This window comes from Elephantulus edwardii, unplaced genomic scaffold (genome assembly GCF_000299155.1).
Source record: "Elephantulus edwardii isolate Elephantulus edwardi_28Jun2011 unplaced genomic scaffold, EleEdw1.0 scaffold00057, whole genome shotgun sequence".
NCBI classification, from domain to species: Eukaryota; Metazoa; Chordata; class Mammalia; order Macroscelidea; family Macroscelididae; genus Elephantulus; species Elephantulus edwardii.
Window position 1 is genome coordinate 10038417 of NW_006399807.1, and position 12169 is coordinate 10050585.

At 36.5% G+C, this 12169-nt stretch overlaps 1 protein-coding gene across 4 annotated transcripts in view; it reads left to right on the forward strand.

Moving 5' to 3' along the window:
* Positions 1-12169, forward strand: part of DCAF6 (DDB1 and CUL4 associated factor 6) — a 206500-nt gene that overhangs the window by 80568 nt on the left and 113763 nt on the right. For all 4 annotated transcript variants that reach the window (XM_006887399.1, XM_006887401.1, XM_006887402.1 and 1 more), the window contains 3 exons: positions 1613-1726; positions 6456-6591; positions 8569-8783. In XM_006887399.1, the coding sequence (XP_006887461.1) occupies positions 1613-1726; positions 6456-6591; positions 8569-8783 (465 nt within the window). The remainder of the gene's footprint in view (positions 1-1612; positions 1727-6455; positions 6592-8568; positions 8784-12169) is intronic.

Consider the following 12169-nt stretch of genomic DNA (forward strand, 5'->3'; position numbering starts at 1 on the left):
CCCCCTCCACACCCATCCTCCCCCGTCTGCTTCCACCCTCCCCCTCCTTGGATCCTCACACTCATGTTCTAGCCACATTTGAATGATCTGCAACAATATTTTGCTTGCATGAGATATTAATGATATTGTTCAATAGTTTTCACATTCTATTAAATCACCTTTCTTGGAAATGGGGAAAAATATGGATTTCTTCCAGTCAATCAGCCAGGTAACTGTCCTTCAAATTTCCTGGCATAAAATGATGAACACATCCAGGGCTGCATCTATTAGTTCAAACATGTCAGTCGATTTTCCTAGATTCCTAGGGCCTTATTTTTTGCCAATACCTTCAGTCCTGCTTGGACTTCATCTTTCATATCCATTGGCTCTTGTTCATATGATACTTCCTGACATTTTTTTTCAGGTCAACCAATTCTTTTTGTTACAGTGATTGTGTGTATTCCTTCTGTCTTCTTTTGATGATCATTCAAGATTATGCTCATCCATAGCATCTTTGAGTATTGCAATTTGAGGCTTAAATTTGTTTTTCAGTTCTTTGAGCTTGAGAAATGCTGAGTGAGTTCTTCCATTTTTATTTTCTGACTCCAGCTCTTTGCATATTTCATGATAATATTTTGTTTTATTCTCTTGAGCTGCCCTTTGAAGTCTCCTATTCCATTCTTTTGCTTCGGCTTATCTTTTGTTCTCTTCTTGATGCTCTAATGAAGTTGCCATAATCTCTTCTGACATCTGTTTTAGTTTTTTCTTCTTCCTCCTTCTTTGTAATGATACTTGGCTCTTTTCATGGGTGAGATCTTTGATATCCTTCTGTGGTTCCTCAGATCTAGGATCTTTGGTGTTCAGTGCCTCAAACCTCTTACTGAGATGATTCTTAAATTCAATTGGGATAAACTCAAGGTCATATTTTGGCTCTTCTGGAGTAGTTCTCATTTTTTTTTCAATTTCCATTTAAACTTGCACATGAGTAGATCACTTCGACAATCAGCATCTGGTATGGTTTCACTGCAGAGATTGTTCTTCTCCAGTGATTCTTTCTGCAAATATAGTCAGTCTGGTTCCTGTGCAGTCCATCAGGTGAAATCCATGTATAGAGTCACTGTTGGTGTTTTTTTAAAAAGGGTGTTTGCTATGAATAAATCACTGAGCACACAAAATTCAGTCATTTTATCTCCAACCTCATTTCTGTCATCAAGTCCATACTTTCCTACTACCATTCCTTTCTCATTGTTTCCAACTTTTGCATGCCAGTCGCCAGTAATTATTAATGCATTTTGATTGCATATTAGGTTAATTTTGAAGTGCAAAAGTTGGTAGAATCTAACTCCTCCTCTTTGCTTTAGTTGTTGTGTATATACTTGAATAATAGTCGTATTAATGGACTTTCCTAGTTTGTGTATGGATAGTATCCTATCGCCAAAGCATTGTACTTCAGGATTAATCTCTAAACTGTCCTTTTAACTATGAAAGCAATGATTATGCTGTAGCCATAAATCATTTAAAAATTAATCTTAGTTGCTTTTACCTTAATAATTTTGTAAAATAGAAACAGTATTTTTTAAAACTTTATTTAAATATTCAACAGCTTGATCATACTTATGTTTTTCATCTTTAGATTATGACTGTACCAAATGATCCTTACACTTTTCTCTCTTGTGGTGAAGATGGAACTGTTAGATGGTTTGATACCCGCATCAAAACTAGCTGCACAAAAGAAGATTGTAAAGACGTAAGAATCAAAGTTTTTCTTCAAGTAATCTAGAAGTAATTAAAATTGTAACTAAAATTTGATAGTAAGTTGTTTTATGGGTTATTGTTTAATATTTTTAATATTGTTTAATATTTTTGCTAAAATGTTCAGTTAACACATTTTAAATCTATTAAAAAGTTTCAGTATTAACATTGATGTTAATGAGCTTGTATTTATACATTTTAAGATATATTTATGAAAAACTTTAAATCATTATCTAGTATTACACTTAGCTGTGTGTACTGTAACAATTTATGGCTGACACTGAGAAAAATGGGAATCCCAGAACACTTAATTGTGTGCATGTGGAACCAGTACACAGACCAGGAAGCTATTGCTAGAACATAAAAGGCAATGCTTCATGGTTTAAAATCAGGAAAAGTATGTGTGAGGGCTGTAGCATTTTTCTATAACTCTTCAGTCTTAATGCTGAGTAAATCATTGAAGAAGAATGTAGCCTCAGAATTGGAAGAGGACTCATCAACAGCCTTTATTATGTAGTTGACACAACCTTCCTTGCAAAAAATGAAGAGCATTTGAAGTAATTGCAACCAAAGATCAAAGACTACAAACTTCAGTATGAATTATGTCTCAACATCAAGAAAACAAAAATCCTCACCCTTGGATAAATAGGCAGCATCAAGATACCGGGATAGGGAGGTGGAGGAGGGAATTGAAGTTATTGATTTGGGAAAATCTACTGTCGAGGACCTTTCCAAAGTGTTAAAAACCAGTGCTGTCAGTTTAAAGACTGAGGCATACTTGATTGAAACTATGGTATATAAAGAAGACTAAAAAAGAACTGATGGCTTGAAATTGTGATGTTGGAGAAGAGTATTGAACATCCCATTAACTGCCAGAAGATCAGACAAATCTATTTTAGAAGAAGAGCAGCTGGGGTGTTTCTTACGAGCCAGGGATGGTGAAATTTTATCTCACATGATCTGTGCATGTCATTAGGAGAGGCTATTGCTTGAAAAAAGATACCATGCTGGGAAAGGTAGAGGTCACTTAAAGAGAGGAAGGCCCCGAAGGGGGTGGATTGACACTATGACTGTGACCAGGGGCTGGACTGTATCAGAGATTTTGAGGATGGCACAGGATAGGACGAGGTTCAGATGGTCACTAGTTGTCCTGATTCCATCTAACAACAAACACAACAGTTTGTAACATGAGATTAGACTATGTTAGTATAAGTAATGGAGGCAGTAGTGACTCGCCAGCATTCTTACCATCCATAGCGGGCCCATGGCTTGATTTTTTGGCTTGATGCACTGCTACCACCTGCCTGTCACTAGAGGCTCATGCGTTACTGGGTGCAGAAAAAGTTTCAGTAGTTTCCAGACTTAGAATAAGAATAAAGACCTTGCAATCTGCTCTGAAAATGAGCCAGACAAAGCCCTATGAATAACAGTGTTCCAATCCACAACTGTTAAAGGGATGGTACAAAACAAGATAGTGTTTTGTAAGCGGTGACCATAAAGTAGAAGCCAACTTTGCAGTGATTAACAAGAACAATACAATTTATTGTTGACCATCAGCATAACTTATTATCAGCTTTTTTGTGGCTGCTGCTGATCTATCTCTTTTAAAATCTTAGAATAACTTTTTCCTTTTAAAATCTTGAGAAGATACACAATAGGACATAGAAAATTCAACAGTTTCTTTTGACAGTCTTCAGTTGTACAGTCATTCTCACCCTCTTTTCCAAATTTTCCCTCCTATGAACATAAACTTAACTGTCCCTTGACTTTCCCATCTGAATCATTTGACAAAGTTGCCATTTCAATTTGATACTGTATATTTTGTTTTTAAAAGAGCGTAATAGTTAAGGCAGGCATTCATTTCTGTTTAAGATACTCTACTCTTTGTTGTTACTAGGTGCCATCAAGTCAATTAGGGCTCATAGTGACCCTGTGAACAACTAATCTAAACCTGGTCCTGTCTTATGTCATTATCATCATCTCTGACACTCTTGAGTCCCCTTTTGCAGTTAAGTCACCATGTCATTCCATGTTATTGAGGGTCTGCCTTTCTTTCACTGACCCTCCACCTTACCAAGTATGATGTCCCTTTCCAAGTAATGGTCCCTCTTAACAACATGCCCAAAATATATGAGGTGAAGCTTCATTATCCTTGGTCTAAGGAGCACTCTCGTTGCACTTTCTCCAAGACATATATGTTTGTTCTTTTGGCAGTCCATGGGATATTTTGTACTCTTTTGCAACACCCAAACTCAAAGGCATCACTTCTTTTGTTACCTATTCAATCTGTATACTGAGCCAATTATTCAAGAAATTGGAATTTATAAAGAAGAATATGGTATAAGGATCAGAGGAAGACTCATTAACCACCTGCATTACGTATGTAACATAAACATGGTTACTGAAATTGAGGAGGACTTGAAATGCCTCCTACAGAAGATCAAAGACTGCAGTCCTTAATATGGATTATATCTCAAAAGTAAGAAGATGGAACACTTTACCAGTTGACCACTGGGCAGCAGCATGCTAGATAGAGAAAAGATTGAAATTGTCAATTATCTTAACTTGGACCCATAATTAACATCCTTGAAATCAATTAAAAAAAAACACAACAATTTGCATTGGGAAAGAACCTCACCAAAGTACAAAGGAGCAATGATATCAATTTAAAGACTAAGGTGCACCTGACTCAAACTACTGTGTTTACACCTAAACAGTGAATAAGGCTGACAGAAAAAGAATCAGTGCAATTCTTGACTAGTAAATTAAACTATATTGTCAACTTTAACCCATATATATAATTTTTAAAATCAAGGCAGACATCTTCACTGACTAAGCTAAACTACTTTGAGGAAAGGATGGTGAAACTTCTCTTATACTTTTGGACATGTTGTCAGGCAATGCCTGTCCTTGGAAAAATACACCATTCTGCGAAAAGTAAAGAGTGAGTAAAAAAGAGGAAGACCCCAAAGAAGATTAATTGGCCCAGTTACTCTTAGCAGTGGCCTTCAGTATTTTGGCAATCTTGATAATGGTGCAGGCTGTTGGCATGGTTTTGATCATTTTTTCATGGAGTCTCTGTGGGATATTAAGAGCTTTCTTATTGTTATATACCACTAAATCAACTACAACTTATAGTGACCCTATGAACAATAGCTCTGAACCCTGCCCTATCTTAAGCCAATCTCACAAGTCTCTGACACTCCTGCCCTTATTACCACAATCACTGGGTCAATCCATTTCACCCAGAATCTTCCTCTCCTGTGCTGACCCTCCATCCTTGCAAGTATGATATCCTTGTCCAAGGACTAGTCCTTTCTGGCAGCATGCCCACAGTATGTAAGACAGAGTTTCAAAAGCTTGCCTGCAGGGAGCAATCTGTTTTCACCCACTCTAGGACAAAAATGTTTATTCTCTTGGCAGTCCATGATATGTTCAATACTCTTCTCCAGGCATATACCTTCTCAAAGGTATAGATCCTTTTTCTGTAATCCTTGGTCGCTGTCTAGCTTTCTGATACGTAGCAAATAATCGAGAAGACGACAGACTAGATCAGGTGCACCTTAGTCATTAACCTGACATCGTTGCTCTATAGCACTCTGGAGTGGTCCTCCTAAGTGCAACTCATCTTTTGATTTCCTGACTGCCAGTGCAAAGAGTGTTGACTGTGGAACCAAGCAATCTGAAACTATTAACAGCCTCAGTGTCTTCTCTGTTTATCATGATGCTGCCAATAGGCCTGGTGGTGACAATCTTTGTTTTCTTGATATTGAGCTGCAGTCTGTATTTAAGGCTGCAGTCCTTGACTTTCTGCAGCAAATGCTTCAGGTCCTTCTCAGTTTCAGCGAGCAAGGTTGTGTCATCTACATGATGCAGGTTGTTAATGAGTCTTCCTTCAATCCTGATGCCACACTCCTCCTTATAAAGTCCAGCCTCCAGAATGATCTGTTCTATGTATCATTTGAAAAAATGTGGAGAAAGGACACCTCCCTGACACACTCTTTTCTTGAATTTGGACTATACAGTGTTTCTTCTCTGTTCAGACAACTGCTTCCTGGTCCAAGTATAGGTTTAACATGAGCACAGTCAGTATTCTGGGATTCCCACTGTTCTCAATGTTAGCCATAATTTAAGATACATTGCTTAGTAAACCATAAAGGATATTTTTGTTTCCAGATTTAAAATTTAAACATCATATAGGAGTTTAGACTTTATAAAGTCTGGATTCTGTATTTTAAATTCTGTTCTGTATTTTCTCGCTTAATCAGAATTGTCTATAGAATATTTCATCTGAATGTTCATTAAGATGCATTTTGCACTATCCCAGTGTTTGTTGTTTTTATTAAAGTCTCAATTAAGCTTAATGAGTAGTTCAAAACACATTTTGTTTTGAAATTTGTTCTTAAGAGAAGTACATAATATTGTGTCAGGAATTTTTGAGTCTGATAGTAAAAACTATAAAAAAATCATTTGAGTAATGATGTTTTGAGGAGGAATATTAGCTGAGTATTTATTTTTAGTTCTGTATAGTCTGACTGTATTAGAAACAATTTGTGAGAGAAACTTGAAAAAGAAAACTATTATCTTCCCTCTCTGCCTACATGTTCATGCTGTGTTGAAATTTCTCAGAAAGGTATTTTTCTCCTTATTGAAAACATTTTAAGTATAGTGTCATTCCTACTGATGTAGTTCTGTGTAATTGCTATTATTTTATCTTTTTGTAGGATATTTTAATTAACTGTCGACGTGCTGCCACATCTGTAGCTATTTGTCCACCAATTCCATATTATCTCGCTGTTGGTTGTTCTGATAGCTCAGTAAGAATATATGATCGACGAATGCTAGGCACCAGAGCTACAGGTGAGAGAATATATCTCTACTACAAACATATAATACTCTTATAATATTAAAAATTAAATCTTTGTGGCATATTTACAATTTTTAAATGTCTTTAGTATAAAATTCAGGAAATACAATATGTTTAAATAATAATGGATTTTTATAAACATATGATCTTTTGCAATTTAAGTTAGACTTTTAAGAAATTATAGCACTTGTCTTTCCTAATTTTCCTTTGCCTTTTTTCAGGCATAGAAAGGAAGGTTAGAGCGTGTCCTGATATATAGTGTATGTGTCTACCTGTGTAGCTTAGTTAATGATGCCATTGTCCTGAATTTCTCTCTGCTCATTTGGGCTTGATCTGTAATCCATTTTCTCTTGATCTGTTGTCACATCAAACTACTTCTACAGTAACCAATTCAAAGGCAAGTAGTGATACCAGACTTCACTAATATACATGATAAATTCATTCATATATACATATTTACATGTACAGTATCTACATTTGGTATTATGAAAAAGAAATACAGCTTTGGCCAGTAATTAATATTTTTATTGAAAATTGCCATAAATCATTGGAACAGGAAAGCCAGATGGATTTTTTTTTAACTGTGATTTAGAAGTTCTGTTTGAATGTTTCTATTTAAGGAACATATTGTATTGGCTGTTTTTTTTTATTTAAGGCTCTTGGTTAGAGTCAACAAGATCTTGGGGAGGGCCTTTGTATTTAAGTCAGTTGTTACTATATTTTAGAGGGGCATTCTTCTAAATGGTACAGCACTCTTCTGTCAATATGCTGTACTGAGGTAACCTGGGGTTGCTGTGATGTTGAACCTTGTGCTGTCAAATTTGAGTGTCAAATTTCATAATGGTTACCCATGTTGTACAATGTTTGGTGGAGCTCTCAGTTTAAGGCAGGTTTAGAAGCAGGAGTGGCATCCACTTCCTAAACAGTGTGCCTCTGTAAACTATATGAACTTTGATAAATGACCATAGTTGTAGAAAAGCTCCAGGCCTTTTGTTCATAGAGTCATTACGTGTCATGCTCGACTTGACGGCAATCAATAACAACAATATTTAAGGAACACCAGTGAGATTGTAGGCTTAACTGCTGTTTCTTAAGAGATGGAGATACAATTGACATTTTTATCAAGACAAGACTTCTTTGTGGGAAGGATTATATCAGTCTTAAAACTTGGCATTCCTGGACAGCCGGGACACAAAGTGCCAGTTGTGCCTTTCTGTGTTGTATTGTTGTGACTGCTAGTAACTGGCTGGAAAGGCGGCTGAGGTTAAATGAAACTGTAATAAGATCCTCACTTTCACTATATTCATCATGGTGTACAGATATAATGACTATCAGAAACCTAAAAAATAAAGTGAAAAGATGAATAATCGTAAAAGGTTAGTGCACAGTTTTATTTAGTATGCTAATATCAGACTTCCTATTTATAGCATAAAAATGATACTCTCTTGATTTGAAGATAATTTCTGGAGGTTATTGAATGTGTCTAATCAGCAGAAGAGCAGCTCTGGTAGTTAAGGAGTTGCCCTTCCAACCCTAGGTCTTGCCATTTGAGACCACAAGCTGTTCCATGAAAGAAAGATGAACAGTCTCCTCTCATGCCGTTTACAGCCTCTGAAAACCTGCTCTGGAGGGTCAACTTTGACTCAGTCCAATTTGATGTTAATAACAAAAATGATCATAAATCATTTTGATGTATTAAAGGATTGCTATTTCCAGCAACATGCTTTTATGATCTATAATTCAGATACTTATGATTTTGTTCAGAAATGATACCTTTATATTTTATCTTTTTTTATTGTTGTTGCTGTTTTATATATTAAAGAACCTCTTCTAGATATAGAACATGATAGAGTATATATATTTTTATTACTAAATTTAATTGTTTATCTTCTAATTCAAATGAAATGTTTTTAAAACAGTTTTTTTTTAAATATTACACATTTTCAATAACTTCCTATTTTCTTATTTAGGGAATTATGCCGGTCGAGGGACCACTGGAATGGTTGCTCGTTTTATTCCTTCCCATCTTAATAATAAGTCCTGCAGAGTGACATCACTGTGTTATAGTGAAGATGGTCAAGAAATTCTTGTTAGCTACTCTTCAGATTACATATATCTGTTTGATCCCAAAGATGATACAGCACGTGAACTTAAAACTCCTTCTGCAGAAGAGAGAAGAGAAGAGGTAAGTTTACTCAAAACCCATGTTCTTTGTTCAATCCATAAACTATTTTAATTACATTATTCTGAGCATCTGAGGGACTGAAAAAGCTATAAATTTCAAGACATTTATAGTCATGGAACAATGACATGAAATAACAAAGAACAATATGGAGAAAATATTGATATCTCTATATCTGTATCTATGGCAAGTAGCATATTTAACTTTAAACGTTCCTTTAACTTTTTAGAGGCACAGCAGCAATAAAAAAGATCTGTAATTGAAAGACTTTCAAAATAATAAAAGGTGATGTATAAATTTTAAAGACCTTAGTTAATATATGTACACTAAGAAGAATAAATACCATTTACTGTTCACTATATAATTACATAGTTGTGAACAAGTGACATAATGTTATCCTTAGGTACGTTTTTTAAAGTAGATAATAACTGGACAAAAGGCTATATAACAGTAGATTTGTTGTTGTTGTTGTTATGTGCTGTCAAGTTGCTTGCAACTCATAGTGACCCTGGGTCCAACTCCTCCAAACCCTGCTCAATTCTGAGTCAACCTTATCATCTCTAACTCACTTACCCTCAATACCCCAGTCACTGAGTTAATCCATCTCGTCGAGGGTCTTCCTCTTGTGCTGTCCCGCCACCCTCCCAAACATGATGTCTCCCTCCAAGGACTGTTCCCTCCTTGCAACATGCCTAAAGTCGAATCCTTGCCTCCAAGGAGCAGCCTGGTTTCACCCTCTCCAGAACGAACCTGTTTGTCCTCCTAGAAGTCCATGGTACATTGAATACTCTTCTCTAGCACCATGGCTCAAAGACATCAGTTATCCTTCTGCCATCCCTAGTCATTGTCCTTCTTTCAAATACATAGCAAGTAATTACAAAAACCATGGCCTAGATCAGGCGCACTTTAGTCTTCAGACTGATATCATTGCTGTTCAGTTCTCTGGAGAGGGCCCTGACAGCAGACTTTCCTAATGCAGTTTGTCTTTTGATTTCTGGGCTGCTGGAACCAAGAATATTGATCGTGGGGTCAAGGAAACTGAAGCTATTAACGGTCTCAGTCTCTTCAGCGTCTATCATAATGCTGCCAATTGGCCCAGTGGTGAGAGTCTTGGTGTTCTTGATCTTGAGATTCAATCCATATTTAAGGCTGCAGTCCTTGACCATCTGCAACAAATGCCTCAGGCCCTCCACAATTTGGCAGGCAAGGTTGTTTCATTTTCATAATGCAGGTTGTCAATGAGTTTTCCTCCAAACCTGATGCCACATTTCTCCTCAGAGAACTCAGCTTCCCAAGTGATCTGTTCTGCATATATATTGAAAAGCTATGGAGATAAGACACATCTCTGGTATACACCCTTCCCAGTTTTGAACCATGCAGTGTTTCCTTTGCTCTGTTCTGACTACTGCCTCCTGGTCCAAGTATAAGCTTTGCATAAGCCCAATCAAGTGTTCTGGGATTCCCATTCTTCTTAGAGTCAGCCACAGTTTGTTGTGCTCCACACAGTCAAATCTAATGAAAAAGAATTGAATGGATTATATTTCCAAAATGACTATAAAATAGTTACATTTTTATTTGTAAGTGGCAGAACTCAAATCTATCTTTAAATGTACTTAACTAGTAGCTAAAAACCCCCTTTACTGTAAACTGTTAAATATTTTACTCTGACATGTTTTCAATTTTTTCCCATTAGTTTGTTCTTTATCTAATAAATATGCTCTGGTTTATAAATGTCATTTGAGGTTTAATGATTGATTTTTATTAATTATTCATGACTTTTGGTATTGACTCAATGCTTTAAGGTTACTAAAGAGCACAAATGCTCAATAAGATGCACAGTGAGTACAGCAGTAGGCTTGAAGGTGGTAGAGATGACCCACGATAGGGCAAGGGTCATAGGCTCACTGTGAGTTACAGTCAACACAATGGCACCCAACAAGAACATTGACTGTTTTTGTAATTCTAAATTCATTTCTTCTGTGTTCAGAGGGCTGTAAAATTAGGGGTCAAAAATCAAGATTATGTAAACAATGTTTAGGATTTTGAAATGTGGGCATTATTTGTATGTGTTAATGGTGTTGTTATGTGCCATTGAGTCACCTGTGACTCATAGCAACCCTGTGTACAACAGCTCTGAACCCTGCTCTGTCCTGTGCCAACCCTCTTGTCTCTGACACACCCACCTCCCTTAACCCAGTCACTGAATCAATCCATTTCATCAAAGATCTTCCCCTCTTGCACCGTCCTTCTACCCTCTCACGCATGATAGCGCTCTCCAAGGACTGGTCACTCCTTGCAACATGCCCAAAGTAGATGAAGCTTCAGAATTCTTGCCTCCAAGAAGCAGCCTGGTTAGAGAAGCAATAAAATATAATTATAGCTACTTATCACTTTATTGGCCAACTTGAAAAAATAAGCCTGCTGTATCATCCTGTTGTTGCTTATAGTTTCCCTTTATCATATGTGTTTAAGAAATTTACAAGGAACTCTGGTAGCTTATTGCATAGTGGATCGAGTTTCTAACTAAAGGTTGGTGGTAGAATCTCCTAACTGTTCTGTGGGAGAAGATGCTTAGTTTCATTGAACAAAAATGTACAGCTTCCATGACCTGATGGAGGGTTGCCCTGAGTAGGCATCAACTTGCAGTGGATTTTTTTGTTTTAAATAGTTACAGTCAAGCTTTATGACTGTTAAATAATCAGAGAGTTGGAAATTCACACGTATTTAATGTGGGCCAACTACCTTTGACAGCACAGAATACTTAGAGGGAAGACATAATTGGAGTGAAGGAAATAGGTTTTATGAACAGTGATTTTTTTTTTCATGTTCTCCTGAAAGGTTTCACCCCCTCCCCAGTGTGAAATAACTAAGAAAAGTAATTATAAAAAATCGAATAAATTTATAAAAATAAATTATGTTTAATGTAACAAGCAATTCAGAGGTGTAAATAAGTTACTAATCTGCCTCTCTTTTTATCCCACCAACCTATTTTTCACTATTTTCTACTGAAATATTTATAATTATGCAAACAAGTATTTCTCAATTTGCAAAGTATCTATTGAGTGCTTCCTGTATACTCAAGAGTCTTTGGGACCTGTGGATAAGAGCTTACCGTTTGCCAAATGCCCAGTGCTTCCATCCTACTAGATGTTTGCAGGGAGCATTAGGTGGCAGTCTGCTTCTGTAAACATTTTACAGAGTTGGGAATCATGTGGGAAGTTCTGCTGGGTTTTACAGGGTCATTCTAAGTTGAAATCAACTTTATGGCAGTATATTTAGTTAGCCAATACATTCTGATGATGAATAAGGAATCAAATTCATCAAAGAGTTGATGAATGGTGGTGTTGGTGAAGAGTATTGAATTATGCCATGGACTGCCAAAAGAACCC